Source organism: Manis pentadactyla, chromosome 8 (assembly GCF_030020395.1).
Source record: "Manis pentadactyla isolate mManPen7 chromosome 8, mManPen7.hap1, whole genome shotgun sequence".
NCBI lineage: Eukaryota > Metazoa > Chordata > Mammalia > Pholidota > Manidae > Manis > Manis pentadactyla.
In genome coordinates this window covers 83,619,642-83,645,314 of record NC_080026.1, presented here as the reverse complement: position 1 = coordinate 83,645,314, position 25,673 = coordinate 83,619,642, and the positions used below count along the sequence as shown (strand labels likewise).

The 25,673-nt window shown below is 37.2% G+C and overlaps 1 protein-coding gene across 1 annotated transcript in view; it reads left to right on the top strand.

Annotated features, from left to right (window-relative positions):
• The first annotated feature begins 379 nt into the window (after positions 1-379).
• TMEM26 (transmembrane protein 26) overlaps positions 380-25,673 on the top strand; it is a 48,009-nt gene continuing 22,715 nt past the window's right edge. Inside the window, exons 1-4 of the mRNA XM_036895106.2 lie at positions 380-894; positions 14,569-14,647; positions 18,636-18,746; positions 23,401-23,621. Of these exons, the coding sequence (XP_036751001.2) occupies positions 704-894; positions 14,569-14,647; positions 18,636-18,746; positions 23,401-23,621 (602 nt within the window). The 5' untranslated portion in view covers positions 380-703. The remainder of the gene's footprint in view (positions 895-14,568; positions 14,648-18,635; positions 18,747-23,400; positions 23,622-25,673) is intronic.

Here is a 25,673-nt window from a genome sequence, read left to right as displayed (position 1 = left end):
CTCCCCATCCCCTATTGAGGGACGGAGCTCTCAGAAAGCCCAGTGCGACTGATTTCCTCTAGTCCTGGGAAGTTTAAATTCTTCAAACTGAGCAGGAACCTCTTTTCTAAAACTGCTTGAACAGCGGATTCTTTGCCGCTCCTCTGTCCCCGGCGTAGCCACCATGAGCGCCTGCTCCCGTAAGCGCTGTGAGTTATTAAAGCACTTCGGTGGAGAATAATGCAAGGAGGAACTGCCACAGAGGCGTCCCCTTTCCCTTTCTGGATATGCAGCACCTTGACCTTCAGTCCACCTCACTCCTCTTTCCAATTCCGCGGAGTGGGGAAGTTTTGGGGGACCCCATGGAGGCCTGGGGGTGGGGTGGGGGTAGAGGGCAGGGGCAACTGGCTCCCAGGATTGGGAGGCGGATGAGGAGCGCGGGAGAATAGCGCCCCGGAGCCCGGGCGGCGCAGCCCCAGTCCCTGGAAAGCCCAGCCGTCTGGAAAAGCTGGGTTTGGATTCTCCCCTCTGTGAAGAGTTCTCAGGAAGTTTGGGGGAGGGGCGAGCCGCTCTCTCCAGGTCTGAGGGCGCGGGCGTGCGAGGAGGGACAACGGCAGCTGCGGGTCTCCAGAGCTGTCACGTTCCCGCTCTCGGGCGCGCTCCGGAGCTCCCGGCCGGGTCCTGAGGCCAGGGCGCGGGGCCAAGGCAGAGCGCACAGGCCGGCATGGGGGGGCTGGTCCTGCTGAACGCCCTGGCCACCCGGCTGCTGTTCGTGCTGCACTCGCTGGTTGGGGTCTGGCGAGTGACCGAGGTGAAGAAGGAGCCCTGGTACTGGCTGCTCGCGCTGCTCAACCTCTTGCTGGTTCTGGAGACTGCGCTCACCCTCAAGTTCAAGCGCGGCAGAGGCTACAAATGGTGAGCGCACCCGGGGAAAGGGAGGGCGCCCGGAGCCCCGGGTACCGTCCCCTGTGGCAATCTCTGGCAGCCCCGAACCCATCTCTCTGCAGCATGCCGATTCTTTGCTCGGATTCGGCCCCCCTTTGTCCTGGTAGGGAGCTTCCAAAAAGCGCCAGATGGTTGAGTGTATCTTGGGCACGCCAGAATACCCCAGGGAAGTATTCAGAATACCCAACACTGGGAAGGCTCGCAGCCACGAGTTACCTAGTCCCAGGTTTGGCAACTTGGAAGATGAGAAAAAAATAGGAAGCCCTTATTTGCTCTGCATACAGTGCTCCAAAGTTGGGGAGTCGTAGGGCAAAGGAGATGTCTTTGTGCCCTGCTTTCTGAATTTGGGGCGTGTGGATGTGCATGAGTATTGTCTGTGCATGCAGGTGTGAGAATGCTCTTAGCTAGGCATCAGCGACTTTTGCAAGAGCTCCTGTAAATCAGGCAGCCTCCCAGGGTGAGAACCCCTCGCAGCACGTCTCTAGTTTCAGCTGCTTAAGCTTCCTTCCAGCCCTGGGGCCTTGGTATGGCACCAGCTTCAGGTGTCTGGAATTGGTTGCTCTGGAGCTTGTTTAATTATTGGTCAGTCCATCTTGTCAAAGATGGATGGCCACGCTGGTGGAAGGACCAGAAGGTAGTGGTTCAGACTTAATCTTAAGGTACAAGAACTACAGGCTCTGTGTGATACTTTATTTCCTTCCCAAAGACTTAGATGCCAATAAGGAGAATTGAGCAAAAGATTCTCTTGCCATTACAAAGATTCCCCATTCCTCCACTCCTGGTAAATTTTCATCCCAAACTTCAACAAGTTAGGCCTCTTCCTGTATTAGTTTTTTTTTAAGTAAGATTGGGTTTTCATATATGTCAATACTTCTAAAAATACCCAATGCTATGAGAAAGAAGAAAATAGTATTAGCCAATTTAAGAATTAAGAACACTATGGCATTATAGTTAGCCACCATATTAAGGAAAAGAAATCCAACCAGCTTTACAGTGTACATGTAAACTACAAAAAACATTGTGCATTCCGTGACAGTCCAAGGGAGAGAATGTATTGTCTCTTAAGAGGATGTGAATCTTGCTTAAATGTTCCATTTGGTTGAAAAATTTCTGGAATTATCAATGAAAAAGTTCTATTTGAACCCAATAAGAGTGGGAATGTTACTGCCCCTCTCCCGCCCCTTATTTCCCCCATGAACAGCTTACTAAGCAAGAGAGATATGAGGTACTTTCCAGTGTGCTTTTTGGAAATCTGGAAGAAATATGGTATTGGCTTTCCCAATAAGCCTTAGGGTTAAAGAAACAAAAGGGGATAAAAGTGCTCACCCAGCAGGTCTTATGAGACTGATTTGGTTTTTACTTGAGTAGCTAGCTTTAATGCTAGGGTAGAAAATATCTTCAGTAACAGGAGGACGAAGTCTGAGGCTGAAAAATGTTTGATGGAAAGTTGTCTTGCCAACAACTGTAAGAGCTTCTGGGAGACATGTCAACTTCAGAAGAGCGACTATCTCAGCAGGTCCTCCCTCTCCAAGAGTAGACCAGAGGCTTTAGCTCATATTAAGTAAAAATTCCATTGTAGTTGTATAGAAATATTGTAGCCAGTGATATTTCACCTTCACCTCTATATCATCACTGAGGGCTTATTCAGACTAACATGTAACTTACAACCAAGAAAGGGAAGAAAACTTATTGCAGGCAAAATGGGTGGTGGTCAATACATAAGGTAAACTATGGAACAGGGGACATACAGAGTTACAGAGCATAGCCTCAAAATTGGACACATAATGGGGTAAAATCTGGGCTTTCCTGCTTCCTTACTGTGAGGCATTGACAAGTTACTTAACTCTTGAGCCTCAGTTTCCTCATCTATAAATTCTTATGTCATAGGTTGCTGTGAATTAAATGAAATAATATATGTTGATGGTCAGTAAAATAAAAAAGGAATGGTCTTTTCTAGATCCTATGATTTTTCTTTTTACTATTATAAAATATCCTTTGTCAACTGGACACATTTTCTGTCTCAAGTCAAACAACTTTACTTGAGGGCCTGGCCAATAAACCTTTAGTTCAGAGCCAAAAAGTAGAAAAAAATTCTCACCTTTATTTCAGAACAGCCCATGATGGGTGTTGTATGTTACAGCATTAATTCAAAAACTTCTTGGCTGCTCAGTATCTAGACTAATACTTGAAAATAAGCAAAGAAAAAAGTCAATAGATTTTGCTTATAAAATTACAGGAACAAATGAGTCTTTGTAAATGATCTAAATAGAAATGTGATTAGTAATGCTTTGTTCTACTGAGTTACCAAATACATCTGTCTGCAAAAAATGGTCATTTTTGTGGTGGACAAAGCTCACGTGCTACTCTGTCACAAGTCTGAGAAGAAGAATTAGAAGATGGAATGCTAAAAAAAGCTTAGAAAATTATCCTTGATATAACATGGTAACAATTAAAAAGGACTTCATTTGGGACATACTTCATTCTTGAGTTGAAGATTACTGAGTAAGGTGGGCATAATTTCTTGATTTTAAGTGTTAAAAAAAGTTTCCATCAGAAAAACCAAAGCTGACAGAATTTTAAAACGATAAATATTATGTTAGTATCTATACCTCCATAGTTAATATAAAGACCTATATGTAGATCTGTATAAATATATATATATATATATATATATATATCTTTTGATCCATTGGTCTTACCACTGGATCTAATGGAATCCATTGGAATTTACCCTATAGAACCAAAAGTACTCATATGTCAAGACATATGTACAAAATATTAATTTCCATCTTGCTAGTGTAAAATAAAGCTGAAAGCAACTTAATTATCAATCAATAGACTGGTTAAAAATTACAATATACCCTTACTATAGAATATTTTGCTGGTATTAAAAATAATGAGCTAAATTTTAGCTATTGACTTAGAGGGATATCCATGATATGTTGTCAGGGGAATAAAGTTACAAAGTTATGTATTTTGTGATCTCATTTTTTAAGAAAAGGACTTATCAAAGAATTATCCTTGGATCAATGGAATGTGTTACTTCTTTACAAGTCAAGAAGAAGGAAAACCCTCCTTTACTGAAAATCAATCAAGCAATAAACACCTGAATGGCAGACTAAGTTCTGTGCACATATGAAGTGAAAATTTCTGTAACTTCAGATACATTCACTTCTTTTAGGCTACTCTGGGCTTGTTTAAGCATTGTTCTTTTTACTGAAATTTGCACCTGGCCCCAAATAAATCATATCTACAGAAACCATGGAGCAATAAACAGGGCCATAGAGGAAAATGTGAACAGAATTTCTTGAAACATAGCAAATATATTACACTTATCTAAAGAATGTGTCTTTAGCTATTTTTTAGAAAGGAAAAATGGAACTAGAGTTGCTGAGCTCAGCTATCTGGGGACAGGCAACAGTACATCAGCACTTTAATAACTTGCCAGTTGGAAAAGTTTAATTTGTCGGAATCCTATAGGATGAGGAGGGTGAGCCAACAGCATCCAGAGTAGGTCCAGTGTGTGCTAGTGGCTTTGTTCCTTTTCACCTAGTATTAATTTGATCTGCATATTCACTTACATGCTTCATTCAACAAAAATATTTGGAACATTTAATATGTGTTAGATATGGTTTGAGTCCCATCTATATGGCAGTGAATGAAACAGGTCAAATCCTGACCTAAGAACTCCCATTTTAGTTAGGGGGCTGAGAAAATGAAGATGTAAATATTATACAGGGAAGCTAATAAGTGACAACAAGCAAGTAAACAAGTGAGTGATTGGAACTATGAAGGCCTAAGTGGTGTGAGTTACAGAGGAATGGCGTGACCTTCTCCAGGGGAAGGCCTTGCTGAGGAGGCGACATTTGGGCCGAGTCTGTTACAGAAGAGAAGGAGCCGAGCATAGGAAGAGCCAGCAAAACAAAAAAAAGTGAGAGAGGGAAGAGCTAAACAGGCCATGGGACATTTCTGACATGATCCCAGAAGTCAGATAAATACTGATTTTCTTTTCTACTTTTTCCTTGTCTCTTCTCCTCCCCATGGTCCTTGTCTCCATGTGAAAAATTCCTTCTAAATTTTATATCTTTACCATATTTCATTTGAAGCATCGTGTATTAGAAAATGGCTGGGTGGCTCCCAGCTGCAAACAGGAAAGACAAATTAGGAATCTCAAGAGATTCTCTCCTACATTGATTTCAAATTGAAACCAATTTTGTAAAAACCTGAATGAAATCTGTTTTGAATTTTAGTTGTATTTAGAAGGTTCAGAGTTGGAAATGACGAACCTAGACTTGACAGATATGAAGTCTGATCTTGAACAAGTTTTGAGTAGTGTAGAACTTTTTCAATTCAAGTATAGTTGATATAAAATATTATATTAGTTTCAGGTGTATTAGCATATTGATTCAATAATTATACACACTGAGAAATGCTTACCATGGTAAGTGTAGTTGCCATCTGTCACCATATAAACTTTTTACAATATTACTGGCTATATTCCTTATGCTGTGCTTTTCATCCCCATGAGTTACTTATTTTATAACTGAAAGTCTGTACTTCTTTATACCCTTCACCTTTCTTCATCCATCCCCTTACCCTCTTCCCTATGGCAACCACCAGTCTGTTCTCTGTATTTATGAGAAAAAAAAAATTCTATGCATTTTTGTTTTGTTTATTCTTTGTTTTATTTTTTTAGATGCCCTATATAAGTGAAATCATATGGTATTTGTCTTTCTCTGACTCATTTCACTGGACATAATTCCCTCTATGTCCATCCATGCTGTAGCAAATGGCATGTTCATTCTTTTATATGGCTGAGTAGTATTTCATTGTATATATGTACCACTCTTCTTTATCCATTGGTCTATTGATGGATGCAGGTTACTTCCATATCTTGGCTATTGTAAATATGCCTCAGTAAACATTATAGAGCATTTATCTTTTGAATTAGTGTTTTTGTTTTCTTTAGGTAAATAACTAGAAGTGGAATTACTGGGTAATATGTTATTTCTATTTTAATTTTGTTAGGATCTTCCATACTGGCTGGACCTTTTTGCATCCCCACCAACAGTCAACAACAGTTCCTTTTCTAAGGGGACTTCCTCGTATGATATGATTCTGTAGTTTTTGATAACATGTATCTTCCTCTACCAAAATTCTTTAGGAAAATGTGAGAGGGAAACTTGGGAAATAAAAGCACTCTTCTCCTGCTGATCTTTTGGATCAGAGAGGATGAAATGGAGAGATCTGGAAGGAGACCCTATGATTTCCATATGGCCAACTTGGGCACTGGAAATTCTCCCTGCAGATAGACTATTTCTCTCCTTTTTCACACTTGCTGTCCATAATTCTTTTAGATATCCAAGTAACACTTTCCACTGTGCTTTGGACTTGTCAGCCCTGCCTGCAATGTCTCCACAGTTTTATAAAATTCATTATCTTCACATGTGTTTATGTAGTGCATTTTATATTCTGAGCCGTAAGTTAAATTTGCATCCTTTTTAGAAACACGCATTGAATGTTATCAGGAGAAGACTTTGTTTTTAGTGATCTTAGTCATGCTTTAGGAACAACAGTCTTATCCTAACTTGAATTAGTACTATGCTTCAGTCCCGAGAAGAAAAATCATATTTTCTTCTCTTATTTCAAAATTGACTTGGGACCAAAGCAATAATTACGTCTGCATTTAGAATGGGACCCCCAAGAAATTAGTGAGTGATGGCCATGCTTTTTCCATGAATATGTTCAACTGAGATATCTAGAACTGAAAATTAAGGCTATAATATTTTGTACCATCTTGTACATTTATTAGAATAAAAATTAATGATCCTTAGGAAACAAGAAGTCTTCTGTACCATCTGCTGCCAGCCCTGGTGGGGTCCTACAGTAAGTACTCCTTTTCTTTTTGATTTCCTGAATGAGACTCCTGTACCACACACCTGCTTTAATCCACCTGGAATAGCCTTCTAATAAATTGGCTGTGCCACTTTGTGACTATGTGTTAATAACAGTGATGAGTATGATAATGAAGGTAATGGCAGCAGTGATAAAGGAGGTGGTAACAATTATCAATTATTGGGCACTGACAATGCTCCAAGCCCACTTTACATCCATTATCTCATGTAATCCTCACAGTGACCTTATGAATCAGTTTTCATCTGTATCACTATATTATGATGAGGACACTGCTGCATAGCAAGGCAAGATCACTTATCTAAGGTCACAAATAGTAGTGATAAATCACAAGAACAATTCCCAGCATCCAATGAGCACTCGCATTTATTGAGCCAGGTTTTTGCATTACATGTATTACCTCATTCGCTCCTCGCCAGAGCCCCTGCGGCGCTATACTATTCTTCAAACGAGGAAGAAGCAGCTCAGAGAAGGATTCCCTATCCTAGGATTGAACTCTGTCAGGCTATTTGTTGTGCTCTGTTATCAATAACCAAATTGGGTTTGCCTGTGGACAGTACAACTACGTAAATTTTTAAGGTCAAAATTTCCCTATAGTAGAGAAAAAATCCAAGTATCTTTTATTATTCAAAATTGGGTAGGTAAGCTGACGTGACCTGCTAATGAACACTGGGATGATTTTCTTTACAACAGAATGTAAAAAAGTTCAGACTACACATGGACATGGCTCAGAGACACTCGAGCACAAGGAAACATCCTTGTAAAGCCCAAACAGGATGTACAAGAAAACAGAAAAGGGGAAAATTTCTAGATTGTCTTTATATTTGGTCCTAAAGTGAAGAACCAGTCTCTTACACAGAATAGAAATAAATATGATTGTATTTTATAGAATGAAATAAATTAAAGAATTCATAAATAACACTAATAATGTATTTTATCCTCTCAGAGAGCATTAAAATTCCTGTAGTCATTAGCACTTAAATTCACTTACTCATTCAGCAATCATTTATTTTACTAGGGCTATGATGGTGTTCTTGAAGAAATATAAAATATATGTAGTTACATGAAAACAGGACAAAATGACCCTCTGAAACCAAATAGTTTTCCACAAATTAAGTCCAAGGGTGCAAAAAGGCTGCAGAATAAAGATATAATCAGCAAGGTAGGCTTGTTAGACAAGGAACAATTCCTCACATAAGTGATTTATATACTGGCCTTTGAAGTAGCTAGTGATTTTCCAAGAGCGGAGAGAGAAGAGAAGGGCTTTCAGGTTGAAGGAATATCATGATGATATTGATGATGAATAAATGATGATGATACTTAGGGTTTCAGCTGGAACCAATTCATTTAGGAAGATGTCATAATTTTCTTTGCCTCAGAAATTTTATGAGAAAAATAGTACATAGATCCTAAAATTGATGCATATTTTGTTCCTATAACTAGTTTGGTCACACGGAAGCTTACCGCTAAGGTTCGAATGTGAGCAACTTCACTTTTAACAAATTTTGTTCTTGCTTTAGATATCCTTTTGGAAAATTTTAAGTTAAAGTATATACTACTAATTTTGCTACTGGTTGGTATCATAATTTGGGAATACGACTTTGTTAAAAAACAGCTGGTAACAACAATGAAAATTACAATTCAGTGCTCTAATACTCACCTTCAGAAATATTCTTCTCTTTACAAAACCTAAATATGGGCATTCTTCAAGGACTTTGGAATTATAAAGCATGATTCCATTGCAGTGGGTATTCACAACCCATTTGAAATTCCTTCTGTTGTTATTAGTCTGCTGTCCCATAAAATCAAGAACAAAACAAACATATCATCTGATCTTGGCACCTATTAAAACGCACACACACTCCATATTCAACTTTTGATTTGGGGGTAGTTCTCAGGAGCTTATGGCCATGTATTTGTGGCTGGCCTCCCTCCCTCCATAGTGAGCAGGCACAGGCCAAGGCTCTGGGAGGGAAGTGATTATGACAAGCACAATAGATAAGAAGACAAATGCTTGATGACTGGAGTCAGATTAGTGACTTCCCAGGTGTTCAGGGGTTGTGCGTTCTTGCAAGAGCATTGCGTGCATTTTGAGGGGTTGCAAAGAGGTGGATGACACATTGAGGCTGTCGCATTGGCCACTCTTTCCCCCTGCAAACTAATAGCCCTGCTGATGCCCCGATGGATATCGTCGATGTTAAGACCCACTGAGAGAAAGCAGTCTATTTATAAGGACGACAGACAATCCTTAAATTGTTAGGGTTTCAGGGCTCACAGAAGGGCATCTTGACCTAGTTTCTTGATTTCCATGAAAATAGGCCTATTATTACTAAGTAGACCAGAAATTTTATTGAGGACACTCAAGGCAGTTTAACGTGAGGTTTTGAAACTTGGGCCTCGCATCTTATAACTCTGTTCTGCTTTTGTAGAGTAGGAAATACTGAGAAATGAAATACAAATAAAATCGCAATTCACATTGAAGTAATTTGGAACATTATTTTTGCTTCACTTAAATGTTATCTATTTTCAGATTTCTGCATATGATTAGATGACTAGAATCCTCAATGTTTGCTGAAAGAAAGAAAAGCTAAATGAAGTAATGGGTGATGTGGCTAATTCTTCTATTTGCCTATTGACATTGTTATGTGTTTTTAAAATGAATGAATGTTGCTTTTTCAATAAAACAATGTCATTTCTGTAAAGAGGAAAATGGAATCCTAATTCTAGACTAATGGTGAGTTGCAGTAAATAAAATCCATTGCAGGGCTAAATTGCTAAATGTCATGACATAATTATTTTGTGAAAAACATTGCAATTTGTTGAATTGACAACTCTATGTGATAAATAATATTTTATTTTGGATTAAATGAGCTGAAAAAAATGTGGACATCTCCTTAAGAACACAGAGCAGTGTCTAGCATGTAGCAAGACATATAAACATTTCATTTATAAACAAATAAATACATAAACAAATTTAAAAAATAATTTAATATGGTGCTCCTGCTGTGCACTTTTGAGAGAATTGATGGGCTGGCTAAGGACTGCAGATTGAAAAACAAAAACAAAAATGAAAAAACACACAGAATTTCTGTGGAGAGAAAGAGTATCTTAGGAAGGTTTTAATTTAGAAAAAATAGCTAAGCAAAGTAGTTGGGCTTTAAAGTATTAATGTTGGAAACCTCCTGTATTCTGATAGGATAGTGGTGATTGGTATTACAATAAATCAGAGTTTCTAAAGGCAGATAGCTGATAAGTGATAGTGTATTGTAAATTTTGTAAAAAAAATCCCTCTTGGACATGTCTTAATCAGTTAATCATATGTATATCATTTTTAGTTAGTCTATGAATAGTGTATCTTATTTTTATAAACAACTCCCCAGGAATTTGATTTAACTTATTTCTGAGTTGGCTACATCTCTCTATAGTATTAGTCTGCACACAAAGTGCTTGGAATCTGTTTATTCTCAATGCCATTAAGACACAAAGACTGGAGAGTAACATTATTTGGTAGCACCTAAGAAAGGGCATGCGACCTGATTAATTATACAGAAAAAAGGTGGGATCAGGCCTAGTTTTTAATTTTTAGAATTCATATTCTCCTTGGTTCCAACAATGAATTCCCCTGACATAGCACAATCAAGAATATGGCAAGCCTTCAAAATAAGTAACGGCTAAAATGTCACCTTGAAATATTAAATCTTTCATAGTAGCAAAACAATATTAAATTCATACAAGAACAGAATAATTAGTTTCCTTAGTAACACTTCTGATAAGACTCAATTTATGATGATATTTCAATAAGAGGTTTCTGGTCAAACCAGCAACAGAGTGTCAAAAATATAGCAACTGTAAATCAACCAGGCCTTATCAAATCAATAAATATTTGGGGTGAGCTCACAAGGTGCCCGGCACTGTGGAAGGAGCTGAGGGCATAATGATGAACAGAAACACAGCTCTTGTGCTTGTACTTCTTAGAATTACTGGAAGATGAGTGACAGCAAGTACACACACACACACACACACACACACATAGACACATGTACATATGCACATATGTAATTATAAATTTTAAAAATCCATGGGGTGAAAGTGCAGAGTGCTATAGACAAGCTATAGAAGACAAGCTTGACAAGGAGATCTAATTCAGACTGGACACACAAAGAAAGTTTTCTGTGGAATCCTAAATAGCTGACATGAGCTCAGAGAAGGAGGTAGGTGAAAAGTAGGGGAGGAAGCTGGTTCAAGGGAGAGAAATGGCATGTGTGAAGGCCTGAGTTAGAAGGGTACTTAAACCATTGAAGGACAATGTTATAGGAGCACAGTAAGGAAGAATGACAAGCAACAGAGCCCATGAGGTAGACAGGGCCCTGACTGCACAGTATTTTACAGGTTGTGATGGGCAAATGGCCCATGCAAACCAGGACTGTGTTCCAGGAAGTACCATACACTGAATGTGAAGTTAGGCCTAATGATGTCCCAGGCAGTGTAAACAATGTCCCTTGATTCAGGAGATGTACAGGTTTTGTTTTGAGAATCGTAGTTTAAAAATAGGATTGACTATAAGTTATTTGAAGAAAGGCTCTTCTAACCAGGCAATCTCTGGTCCTCTTTAAGTGTAGGTACTGAAAACATTAAGTAGCTGTGAGTTCATTTGCAGAGCTGAGCCTAGGAAGGCAATAGCATCTCCACAGCACACACTGTCTCATTTAATCCTCACAACCAGCCTTTAAGGTGGATATGATGATCTCCATTTTATAGATAAAAACATTTTCAGGGGAAGTATGAATGAATTTCCACTACCTTGGAAAAGGCAAGATTCAAATTTGGGTCCTAGGTTTGTGAAATTTCTACTGCAGTGTAGCAATTCCTTAGTGAACACAACTCAAGGAGCATCCCTCCTGAAGTGGGAAGAAAGGTCCTTGTAGATGCCAGTAGTCTTCATTAACTTCATTTGCTCAGTCTTCCCTTAATTTATAAATGCAGGAATTCAAGCATTTCAGCACTTGCTTAATAAAGCATTAATTAAAAACCTAGTAAGACACCTGATAGAACTGAAGAGAGGAAAAGGTGAATGAGAGGGAAAAGGGTAGGGGCATAAAGATGTATGACTCAGGATCTGCCTTCAGGGAACTTATATTAGGAAAGCTAAGTCTCATAGATACGTAAGTATAAAATAATAAATAACGTGTCAGGTCATAAGAGAAATGCAATAAGAATAATTCCTGCTATGCCTTTGATTTGCTTCACCAGCAAATCCTCTAAGGTGTAGAGCTGAGGGTGGAGAAAGTGAGGAGAAAGCCTGTGGACTGAGTTGAACATGATTAATTCATGGACCCCAATGTGATCCCTTCTTTTTTTTTTTTTTTTATGCCAAGTAAGTCTAATGAAGAGGAACTGAAATGAGGGAGACTTTACATTTTGTTTCGTTTCGCATGAACAGCAGATTGGTACTGCTAGGTTGTTCAGCTTGGTAAGAGACGTGGTAAAGGAAGAGGAAGAGAAGTAGAAAGACTAGATAATGGAGGCTGCAAATATCAGACTATGAAATTTAGATTTTCTGTAGCAGGCAACACAGAAAATCTTGGATCTTGAAGTTTTTTGTTTTTGTTATTTTGGTGGCCAGTTTCCTACACTGAAACAGAATAGTACTTTTTTTACAATTATAGAAATAAATCTTATACATAAAAGATATTAAGGGTTATTGTTTGCTTTATTTTTCACCTCTTTTAAAGAGCTATCACAGGTTCACTCTATGGTTTCCTTAGATTATTATTGTAACTATTGTTAGGGGAGTTACTTCTAAAATTAATCCCAAGTAAGTCAACAAAATTGCAGTCCAGCCAACATTTGACATATCCAAACATTTACATATTCCAACTGTCCTTCTGACTAGAATTCATTTCCTTTCCCAATCTCACAAAGGAAATAATCTCCTGATGTTTCCCTTGATATGTAAGGTCAAAGAATCAATTGCTCCTTTTCTTTTTAAGAGCATGTCCAACATGGGGACTTTTGAGATCTCTGTAGCCCAGCAATCTTCCAAGTCACACTTTAATAATATCATGACTTGAAACCTTTTGTTTCAAAATTGGTTTTTGCAGGAAATCAAAGGTGGGGGAGGGCCTATATTAAATATTGATCTTTTTAAAGACCTTTCTTTCTCTTGCTCTTTCTCCATTCCTTTCTCCATAAGCTGAAAGGAGATATAAGTGGAAGGGTTAATAGCCTTTAAAAAGTCCATTCTAAGTGTTCTCTTCCACTTAGGTTTGTTCACTTTTCCTTTGGGTTATAATAATATGGGTTCAGTGCCTTTCATTGCAAATATTGAGCAACTAACATTTCTATTCTTCAGGTTATTTTAAATTATCTCATGGGTCTAATAAAAGCATTTTAATAAAATTATATTAACTTACCATTTTGACTTTGAGATGGCCTATAAAGCAATAGCCCAATCTAAAATAAAATGCAATTTGAAGAAATAAATTTAGAAAGTATATTATTTGTATCTTATTTCAAGTTTCTCAGGACATGTTTTCATTGTACAATGTCCTTTAAAAATACTAATAATAGCTACCTATTACCTACTCTGCCAGGCCCTGCTTTACAGAGAGTATAATAAAAACCCCTGTGAGATAAATGTGACAGATATGAATGGAATTGTGTTCCCCCAAATTCTTATGTTGAAGCTCTAACCCCCAATGGGACTGTAGTTTGAGATAGAGCTTTTAGGCAGTAATGAAGGTTAAATGACATCATGAGAGTGAGCTCCTAATCCAACTAGATTGGTGGCCATTTAAGAACAGAAGAGAGCTCTCTTTCTCCCTGTGATACTCATACACGGACGAAAGGCTATGTGAGGACATAGTGAGAAGGTGCCTGTCTACTAACCAACAAGAGAGCCCTTAACAAACCCCAACCATGCTGGAAACTTGATCTTGGAATTCCAACTTCCAGAACTGTGAGAAAGTAAATTTCTGTTGTTAAAGCCACCCAATTTATGGTATTTTGTTTTAGCAGCCCAAGCTAATGTAGTGACTCTCCCCCACTTTATGGATTAGGAAGCAAGCTTAGAGGTTACTGGCAAAGCTGGCATTGAGTTGCATGTGTGACTATAAAAGCCCACTCTTTGAATTGTCCTCTGAATTTACAGCCAGAAAACAATGAATATAGAGAGTTTTTTTTTAAATACCAAACCCTTCATCTGTTGTTTATTTGTATTTTTATTTTTACTAGACATAGCACACACACAAGCCAGTTGATTTTGCTCATTCCTATTCATTATCATATGATTTTTGTGTTCTAGCAGGATGTTACTATTTGAGCTCTCAGAATTCCAGGTTAGTGTTGGAAAATGTAACCAATCTTCCCAAAATTGCAATGTTGAAAAATCTAAGAAGATTTACTATTGCTGTATATGATTTTGTAAAACATATTAAATACAAAATATCCAGTTTTATGCCTGAAACTATTGGCAGTGTCCCATTAAGTCACATTAAAATTAACTTCCATTAATTGGATTAGAATTCAGTGAGAATGACAGCTGCTAGTGCCTTTTACAGTTACTGTGTTTCTCTATAATCCATATGGCAGAAATCACAGAATGCTTTTCTCTCCATTGAAATAAACACTTGAGATAAAAAGGTTTGACTATGTGGTCAGAGTATGTGCATTTGTTTTTCTTTTTAAAAAATTTGCAAAAGCTGAATTATCTTTTTTCCCTCACTTTCACAGGTTTTCGCCAGCTATATTTTTATATTTGATTAGCATTGTTCCATCATTATGGCTTCTTGAAATGCATCATGAGACCCAGGTATGTCCTTTTGGAAAGTAGAATTTTCAGCAATAAACTACTTTTATGGTGTGATCCAATGTGTCAGAAATGCACTTTCTAAGGAACTGTAGTTATCAAGAACTGAGTAAAAGGCTATCAGCAAAAGAAAGTGAATCCATGATCTTTCAAAACCAATAAAAATGTTATATTTATTTAAGACCTAAGGTTACATAATTACTTAATAATTTGTGTTAGAGGTCTTGTTCCTAACACCTCAGACCTAACCCCAGCATCATATACTAGGGTTTATATGGTGGGTGTGTGTGTAAAAATTTGTTTTTAACACTTGCACCTTCAATAAGATTCTGTATTGTGCTAAGAATGGGCAGGAATCAATCACCCAACAACCTATAAAATTACATTTTTAGGAATAGCAAAAACAAAAATGAAATCCCATCCATTGCCTGTACTCTGCTATGTAAATACAATCACTCTTGGAGGGGCTATTTGAAAGTCTGTCTAAAACACAGGCTTTGCAGATTGCACGAGATTCACTTTTGAATGTTCCATGAGCTGTCTTAGTGAAACAGGAATTCTACTCTAGAGCCCAAAACTAAGTGGGACCCACTATTAGGAAGGGTGGCCTATTTGTATTAGGACTACATTGGCCTAGAAAATAAACAGTGGCTTCCAATGAGTCCCTTTTCTATATATAGACAGAGGTACTAATTTTCAAGTGAGTTGTTTTTTGTATGGGCAGGCCTGGGTACCAGGCTGTAAGCTGGATTCAGTCATTTACTGTTATAAATGCTTCTGTATAATTCCATGAGGCTCCAACTTCACATCTTCAGGGTTCAGGTTATAGCATTACATTACAGATGAACTGTAGTTATGATATAATATTATTTTATTACCATCACTGATAAAATGCTTTAGGTAAGATTTGTGAGCATTTGCCCCATACAGATTTCTTTTCTACAGTTGGTCATTTTATGGCTAAGTTAAGCCTTTGATGTGTTTCAGATATTCAAACCTTTTCTGAAAAATGCTTGCTCCAAATTTTAAGTACACAGAGGGGAACTTATATGAAGAAAAGGTTTATCTGACTTAAATCTTCTCTTGAAAAAATATTAAAGTCATAGGCTATTTCTATTCTATTAGAAAGGCTATTTTTGTAACAGTTGATTGGTTGGTTCACTTTATCATGGCTTTTAAAACTGTACCATAAGGATTTAGGGGGCTATTTCAATTTCCTTACTACTTACTGTTTTGAGGGGTATGGAAATCAGCTCTGGTGATTTGAATCATTTTTTCTTTCATATCCAATTCTATGACATGGCTATCATCCATAGTAACAATTAACTTTTTCCAAATGCTTTTATAATATAAATGCATCACACAGTTAATTGATATACAGGTCAAATCCCATTACAACAAATAGCATGAAACCAAAAGCTCTCTTTTTAATAAAAAAAGAGTTTTTGAGCCCCGGGCGGTAACTCTCTAATTTTCATATTACAAAAGAAATTAGACCTTTAGTAGTAATGGATTTGACTCATTTTGACACTGAGAATTAAAATGAATACCCAGAGATTGAATTGGGGAGGGTGGGCAGAGACAGAAGTAGAAAAAAGTGAAAGAAAGTGAAACAAACAAAAAAGTACTGGAATTGCATTTAAAGAAATAAGAAATGGCAGAATAAAGGAAGGTACCACAATTCTTAGTCCATTTGTTTAGGAAAGTTTGGTCATGATAATAACCACATTTCTTCATATAATCCCTTTATTTCAAAGCATTTTCAGACCCATTTCTGATTTATGAACTTGGCAATTCCACAAGTTAGGCATGGTATACACATTTCTATTTTATAGAAGAGGATTCGGAGCCTCAGAAATGTTCACTACTTTTATCAAAGCCACACAGCTAATTGATAACAGTTCTGGTGCTTAGAACCCAGGTCTTGACCCCTACTCTGTTAGACCCCACTGGCTTTATCGCTTATGTGTTCTGTGTTTGAGAGGAGTTTGCATCAAAATCATCTAAATTTTTCATGATGGAAAAGAGTGACTTAATTTCCACTCACATTTTCCATTTACTCTGCATCCCAACTGTTCTAACATATGACTGGGCATCAAGAAAAACATCCTGACCTATTTCATGAAGACATTTTTCCTAGATGATCAATTCTGTACCTTCACCCCTGAATATGGCTACATCTACATGAATGGAAACAAAATGGTTTTGACAACAATTACGACCTTAACTCTCAGGTCTAGTTATGAAGTAGTACATTTAAAGCAATGGTCTTGATGGTGTCACAGTCTGGTTTGACCCAAAGGAATATTTTTTTAAGATAATAAGGTTTTAAGACATAGACCATGAAAAAAGTGGTTTGTTGGCACCCAGATCGTCTACATGAACTCACCTATAGAATGCTGAATGTAAACAATATTATCATAAAACAGGACAAGTCAGGTTAAGTTTTAGGAGTGAGACCAGTTGGTCTTTTCAGTCCTAACACAACCGTCTCTTGAGGAAAAGTCTCATCAGTTTATAACAAATACAATTTTAAGGGTGGGGAAGGACTTAGTTCACAATTTCATAATATGGACAACAAAGCTTATGCTACCAGGTTATCTTATACTACAGTTCAGGTAACTTTTTTTAAAATAACAGATTTTAAAAATCCAGCCTATGGATGTTTAGTGGTAAGGATGTACAAAACATATCAAGGTTGCCACTTTTAATGTATAATCTACTGTCATGCCTGCAAATGAAGTGATCAAAGTTTGTTTCCTATTGACAGTTTGGTTCCCACAAAACTACTCTGCAATGAGAATTTGTTGCTTGGTTCGAAAATTTAATTTTTTCTCTTCATTATCTTTTCTCAGAACCTAGCTGTACAAAAAACAGTGTGCAAACAGCTGTAATTTTGCTCCTAAAAATATGGCATATGGCCATTTTTCTTAATTACTCTTGTCATTTCACCCATAACACTAATTATTTTGATGGAGGATAGAAAAAAAATAGCTTTTTGACAGACTTTCTTTTCTAATTTTTCAAGTAGCTCATAGAATTATCAATGAGATAACCAGAATAATTAAGAAGAATATATTTCTTACAGCTTTAACATTAAAAAAGTTGTTTCTCTCTAAATCCAAATGTATGATTGTGGTTGTGCCCTTGATGGTGGTGGTGGTGGTGGTGTGTGTGTGTGTGTGTGTGTGTGTGTGTTTCAAGCGTATGTTACCCTGCAGATGTTTAAAACAATTTCTAACCTTTTTCTTACCCATTTGTGCAATAATCATTGGCTACAGTTACATTTTCAAGTGTCACCCTTTCTTCTCTTATATGCTTTTTCTTGTCTTTCTCTACCTCAGATTCTTAGCATCTGGCTAGATAAAAGTCATGCATTGTTCACTTACAGAAATTTACATACAAAATGAAGCAACAATAAAGGGAAGAAAAATCACTTGTTAGTCCACTGTCAATTTTTTTATAAACTTAAATTGACACTAACATGTATACTTTGGTGGGTCTGTAATTTTTTTGGTTGTTACAGTGCTTAACTGGAAGGACTGAAAATAATTGACTTACCTTCTTAAGCAAATGGCATTTTTGATAAACAGGTTTCTAGATAAAAAACAAATTCTTAGAATGAAAGCTTTTACCAGAATTATACACGTTTAATGCTGTCGTTAGTTTCTTGTTTGTCGTACAACTGTTCCAAAGTTCAGGAAAGGAACCCCAATTATCTATCCAAAATTCTATAGCTTTCCACAATGAACTCAAAGTGTCTACATCCTCATAGACTTGTGGAAAAATAAATTGTGCGGTTGACGCTCTTCTAATAATAACTGGAAAGCAGTTTTCTTTTTCAACCCTATAATTTGATTTTTAGAAATATTTATGCATACCATTTAAACTCCTCATATCTGCTCATAATCTCTTAGGTACATTGAAGCCATATTAAATTTTATGAATTGTGGTATTTTTTGACATAATTGCCTTTTTACAAAATTCTTAGTATTGCAGTAGCCAATTTGAAGGAATGTTACAGAATAACAGTGGCAAAGACTTCAATCAAACTCTGAAGTCAAGTGAACAAACCAGTGGAGCAGATGATCTCATTGAGACGGTAAGAAATTTTTCCATCATATATATGAGGATTGAGCACATCATCCTCTCACTTAAGGAGGATAACATGTTCTACACCTTTCAGTTCATTCTTTCCTAAGGATATCTGACAATTGTTTGGCTCAGGAATTCACAAAATAATCATATTTTTATATTTATTAAACATATTTAACATGCATAATAGGCAGATATATCTTTATATATATATGTATATATACATATTATATAAATAGATATACTTAACTTGAAACATTAAGAAGCCTTTTAATCCTACAACCCTTAGGTCAGACAATATATGCACAAGGAGAGATACATGTATTTGCGAAGGAATGATATATCAAAAGATTTGGATCTGTCCTATATATTTTTTAGGTATTTATATTAATAAAACTGGGAAGTTCAACCCTTAGGTCGTTCTTGGAAGGTTGTATTTTTCTAGGAAGTTGTCCATTTCTTCTAGGTTTTCCAGCTTCTTAGCATATAGTTTTTCATAGTAGTCTCTAATAATTCTTTGTATTTCTGTTGGGTCCGTCGTGATGTTTCCTTTCTCGTTTCTGATTCTGTTGATGTGTGTTGATTCTCTTTTTCTCTTAATAAGTCTGGCTAGATGCTTATCTATTTTGTTTATTTTCTCAAAGAACCAGCTCTTGGTTTCATTGATTTTTTCTATTGTTTTATTCTTCTCAATTTTGTTTATTTCTTCTCTGATCTTTATTATGTCCCTCCTTCTGCTGACTTCAGGCCTCATTTGTACTTATTTTTCCAATTTTGATAATTGTGACATTAGACTATTCATTTGGGTTTGTTCTTCCTTCTTTAAATATGCCTGAATTGCTATATACTTTCCTCTTAAGACTGCCTTCACTGTGTCCCACAGAAGTTGGGGCTTTGTGTTGTTGTTGTCATTTATTTCCATATATTGCTGGATCTCCATTTTAATTTGGTCGTTGATCCATTGACTATTTAGAAGCGTGTTGTTAAGCCTCCATGTGTTTGTGAGCCTTTTCGCTTTCTTTGTACAATTTATTTCTAGTTTTATACCTTTGTGGTCTGAAAAGTTGGTTGGTAGAATTTCAATCTTTTTGAATTTACTGAGGCTCTTTTTGTGGCCTAGTATTTGGTCTATTCTGGAGAATGTTCCATGTGCACTTGAGAAGAATGTGTATCCTGTTGCTTTTGGGTGTAGAGTTCTATAGATATTTATTAGGTCCATATTTTCTAGTGAGTTGTTCAGTGCCTCTGTGTCCTTACTTATTTTATGTCTGGTGGATCTGTCCTTTGGAGTGAATGGTGTGTTGAAGTCTCCTAGAATGAATGCATTGCAGTCTATTTCCCCCTTTAGTTCTGTTAGTATTTGTTTCACATATGCTGGTGCTCCTGTGTTGGGTGCATATATATTTATAAGGGTTATATCCTCTTGTTGGACTGAGCCCTTTATCATTATGTAATGTCCTTCTTTATCTCTTGTTGCTTTCTTTGTTTTGAAATCTATTTTGTCTGATACTAGTACTGCAATACCTGCTTTTTTTTCCCTATTGTTTGCATGAAATATCTTTTTCCATCCCTTGACTTTTAGTCTGTGCATGTCTTTGGGTTTGAGGTGAGTCTCTTGTAAGCAGCATATAGATGGGTCTTGTTTTTTTATCCATTCAGTGACTCTATGTGCTTTGATTGGTGCATTCAGTCCATTTACATTTAGAGTGATTATTGATAGGTATGTACTTATTGCCATTTCAGGCTTTAGATTCGTGGTTACCAAAGGTTCCAGGTTACTTTCCTTACTATCTAGGAGTCTAACTTAACTCACTTAGTATGCTGTTATAAACACAATCTAAAGGTTCTTTTCTATTACTCCTCCTTTTTCTTCCTCCTTCATTCTTTATATATTAGGTATCAAATTCTGTACTTTTTGTCTATCCCTTGATTGACTTTGTGGATAGTCAATTTAATTTTGCATTTGCCTCGCAATCAGCTGCTCCACCCTCCCTACCGTGATTTTACTACCTCTGGTGTCAGCTATCCAACCCTAGGAACACTTCCATCTATAGAAGTCCCTCCAAAATAGACTGCAGAGATGGTTTGTGGGAGGTAAACTATCAGCTTTTGCTTATCTGGAAATTGTTGAATCCCTCCTTCAAATTTAAATGATCATCTTGCCGGATAAAGTAATCTTGGTTTCAGGCCCTTCTGCTTCATGGCATTAAATACATCATGCCACTCTCTCTGGCCTGTAAGGTTTCTGCTGAGAAGTCTGATGTTAACCTGATGGGCTTTCCTTTGTATGTGATCTTATTTCTGCCTCTGGCTGCTTTTAACAGTCTGTCCTTATCCTTGATCTTTCCCATTTTAATTACTATGTGTCTTGCTGTTGTCTTCCTTGGGTCCCTTGTGTTGGGAGATCTGTGGATCTCCATGGCCTGAGAGACTATCTCCTTCCCCAGATTGGGGAAGTTTTCAGCAACTACCTCCTCAGAGACACTTTCTATCCCTTTATCTCTCTCTTCTTCTTCTGGTATCCCTATAATGCGAATATTGTTCCACTTGGATTAGTCACACAGTTCTCTCAATATTCTTTCATTCTTAGAGATCCTTTTTTCTCACTGTGCCTCAGCTTCTTTGTATTCCTCTTCTCTAGTTTCTATTTCATTTATCGTCTCCTCCACCATATCCAACCTGCTTTTAATACCCTCCATCGTGTTCTTCAATGATTGGATCTCCGACCTGAATTCATTCCTGAGTTCTTGGATGTCTTTCTGTACCTCCATTAGAATGTTCATGATTTTTATTTTGAACTCCCTTTCAGGAAGAGTCATAAGGTCCATATCATCTAAATCTTTCTTGGGAGTTGTATTAATAATTTTACTCTGGACAAGGTTCCTTTGACGTTTCATGTTTGTATATGGTGCCCTCTAGTGTCAAGAAGCTCTATTCTGAAGCTGCTCAGCCCGTGAAGCAATGTCAGGGGTTCGCAGGGGAGCAGTACTGGTGCCTGGGGGGAGGAAAGAGTTGTTCCCCGCCTCCCGGCTGCTGTGCCTGTCTCCACTGCCTGAGCCAGTGGGCCGGTCACACAGGTATGTTTTTGTCCCAGAGCAGCTGGATATGGATCCCTGCTTTCCATAAGCAGCCGGAATCCCAGTCTCTCCAGGAACTCTGCTTGTATTAACTTTCAAACCCAGTAGTCATGCGAGTGTCATGAAAGCACCATGAAATGTAGGTTTGTGCTCCCAGAGCAGATTCCAGAGCTAGGTATTCAGCTGTCCCAAGCGTTCCACTCCCTCCCTGCTCCGTTTGTCTTCCTCCCAAGGTGAGCTGGGGTGGGGAAAGGGCTCAGGTCCTGTGGAGCCACAGCTCTGGTACGTTACCCCGTTTGGTGAGGTCTGCTCTTTTCTCCAGGTGTGTGCAGTCTGACGCTGTCCTCTTTCCTGTTGCTCTCTCAGGATTAGTTGCGCCAATTAAATTTTCTAATTGTATCCAGTTTTAGGAGGAAGCCTTTGTCTCTCCTCTCATGCTGCTATCTTTAATCCCTGTCTGATTCTATGAATTTTAATAGAACTATCTTTGGGTTCAAATTCAAGCTCCAATCATAGCTTACTGGTATCATTTTGAATGAATTCCTTAATCTCTGTATCTCAGTTTTTTCATCTGACAATTGAAACTATTAATATTTACCCTGCTAGTATGCTTCCTGTAAGAATTAAATAGGATGTATGTGAAGTCTCATAGAAGAAATATAAAGTAGTGTGCAAATGAAAGATTATTGATCTTTCTGTATGACTTTAGTCAGGCAGCACCTGCCTTGTCTCTTACCCTCTGTTATCCTTTACACATGACATCAGCAAGTGATCAAGAAGGCTAAGCAGATTTTACACAAACACAGTTAAGGCATTTCTGTAAATCAGTTGGAATCACAATCCAGTCTACTTAAGACCTACATCCATCCCTGTAGTCTTTAGAAGATCATAACCTATAAGGGCAACAATATACTTTAAAACTTACTTAGAAGTTAAGTGTGCAAAAGTTATAATCCAGAGTACATGAATGGATTATAAATTTATCTCAGAGTCCAAGAATAAGGGCAGAATAAAATCTGGTTGCTAGATTATAGCTTTTTTAAGGATATGTTAAATATTCAGAAAAAAACAGTAACATTATAGTTATTCTCTTTCTTTAAATTTAGGTAATAAATAAACATCATTATATATTTTCTCATTTGGTATAGTAGTATTTTAAAGCAATAAAAACAGAAGAGGAGATATGTGCCGTGTTAAAATATTCCCAGATTTGGAAATCTAGAATTGAAATCTCTGAAAGAAAAACACAGATATCTTCTTCATGATTTTAAAATGGTATTTAAAAAATTCTGCTGTGTGTTATACTTTGTTACAGAGTATAATAAAATGAAATATGATCTTTTAAAACATCATAAAGTTGGCTCTTTAAATATCATATGGTATAACCCCACTAGCAAGCATAGCTTTTTTTTTTCCTAAAGTGTTCATCTGAAAGGAGTTTTACTTTCTCTAGTAAATGAATAGTCATTTTCTGAAAATGACCTTCCACAAAAGCTCTTGATTGAAAGCCATGGTGAAGAAAGCATTTCTTTCTGCAGTGGTAGCTCATAATCCTTCTGTCTGTATGACATTTCTGTTAAACAGGCCAAAGTTTTTGTAAATAACTTATCTACAGTATGTGAGAAAGTTTGGACTTTGGGACTCCATCAGACGTTCTTGTTAATGCTAATAATTGGAAGATGGCTTCTTCCCATTGGAGGTGGGATCACTCGGGACCAACTCTCTCAACTTCTCCTTATGTTTGTGGGGACAGCTGCTGATATACTGGAATTCACAAGTGAGACCCTGGAAGAACAAAACGTGAGGTAAGAAGGCCCTGTGATGAGATGACCTTCTTTTCAGGCCCACACATTTGTCTCTTCATTCTATCATTAACATTCTGCATGAATAAGGATTTTTCTGTATATCATATGTCCAGTGATAGAATCATAGAATTTGCTGTTCAGCTAGATATTAGGTACCATCCCCCAGTGTGTCTGTAATTATATGTCTATGTATAAATGTATAGAGAGATAGACAGATGCATACAGGAAGCTCCTGCTAGAGAAAGGAGGCAATGCTACTGCCTATGGGTGAGATAGAAGAGTAAAGCTCTGCAAGTCTGTATGACCAGAGAGAAGTGGGGGCCATATTATCTGAAAACCTTCCGGAGGTGGAATGACCATCCCTAGCTCCTCTTTCACGTTCTCAAGTGTCCAGGAAGGTGGTCAATCAAAAGCTTCTCTTCTAGAGCAGAACTGGCTACAACTCCAGAAAAGCACCGAAAGCACACATGGAGAAATCTCTCTCCTACACAGTTGGTGAATTTATATTCCCTGGTGTGAATGGAGAAGAGGGTAGATTAGGTTTTATCTTACTAAATTTTATTTTTAGTCAGTTTCATTCAAAGTGCCCAAAGACTTTTGGTATAGATGCTTATAAATTAAAACTTATTGAGTTGGTACTTTTCTTTTTGCCACAAGCAAATAAACTCAGCATCCGTGATCACATCCGTGTATGGAACTACTTGCTCACCTTTAGAGATTTCAGTCTCAGTGCCTGGATGTACTTTCAGCTAGGGTTGTTTTGCACTAGGCTATAAAAATAATTTGCAATGAGTCTGGCTTTTAATGCTGCAGTTTACTTTATGCTGTGTTTCTCAAACAATGAAATGTAAAGTTGAGCAAAATACATTGACTTACTGAGTTAACTTAATATCCCAATAACAGCACAAAGTATATCTATAACCATAGGCTACTTAACATGATCATTTCCTATTTCATTTATACTAATTTTTCTTATACCTTATTCAGTAATCAGAATTTTGAAAGAATTCTGTATAAACTGATCATTGTCCTCAAAATGTTGACTTTCATTCTATTTCTTTAATACCTTAAATTTGGTCAATGCTTTACACTATAAATTTTCAGACACTGTTAGACACTTTTAACACAATGGAGTTACAAGAAAAACATGAAGAAATCATGAACAAACTCATAAAAACAATAAATAACTACAGGCACAATGACATGAACATGAGAAAAAAAAGATGAGTAATTATACCTAGATAGAAATAAATACATACATGCTAGTATCTAGGGAGATGGAAGTGATGTAGGGTAGGAAATGGACTATTCAGGAGGGATATGTTTTGGGGGGCTGGTAATAAATATGTGAGAAATGCCAAACTCAGCTATCTTTAAGGTCTATTTACTGTGCCCATCCACAATGACACCAAGGGGCATTTTATAGATCAGTGTTTGCCAACAGGTGTTGAATATTGAATAAGTTAATGATTAAAATATTAATGTTCCAGTAAAACAAAACCTTGAAAATCACAGGATATTCATTCATTCACTATCTACTGATTAATTATCTAATATGTGGCAGGCCATGTGCTAGGTGGAGGTTGGAGAGCAAATGGTGAGCAACTGATAAGAGAAAAGACACACAGTCCTATCCTGATCCAGCTAATTTCAGTTCTGTAATTTCTTCTGCCACCTACATATTAATCTGAAAGTTTCATAAATCTTTTTTCTCTCATTTAAAACTTATATTATATCCCAAGAATGGGTTTGGTTAAATTATGACATAGTTGTTTTTAAATATCTTTACAGGTTTCATGGTCTCAGACTGAAGTAATTTTATTTTAGTATGACTTCATTGTGCCAGTGACCCAGTGACCTTCTGTACATAGTTTCTGCTCCACTCCTGTGTGTCTGCATCACATTCAGGACTCAAAATCAGGGCCCAGAAAGAACCTAGAATTATTTCTCCCTTCTAAAGTCCACCTCCCAAGTTCTGATTTTGTCTCTGGTCCCATCTAGTCTGCAAGAATTGACACTTCAAATGTCTGTCCTTATTTTGGCCTCAAAAAG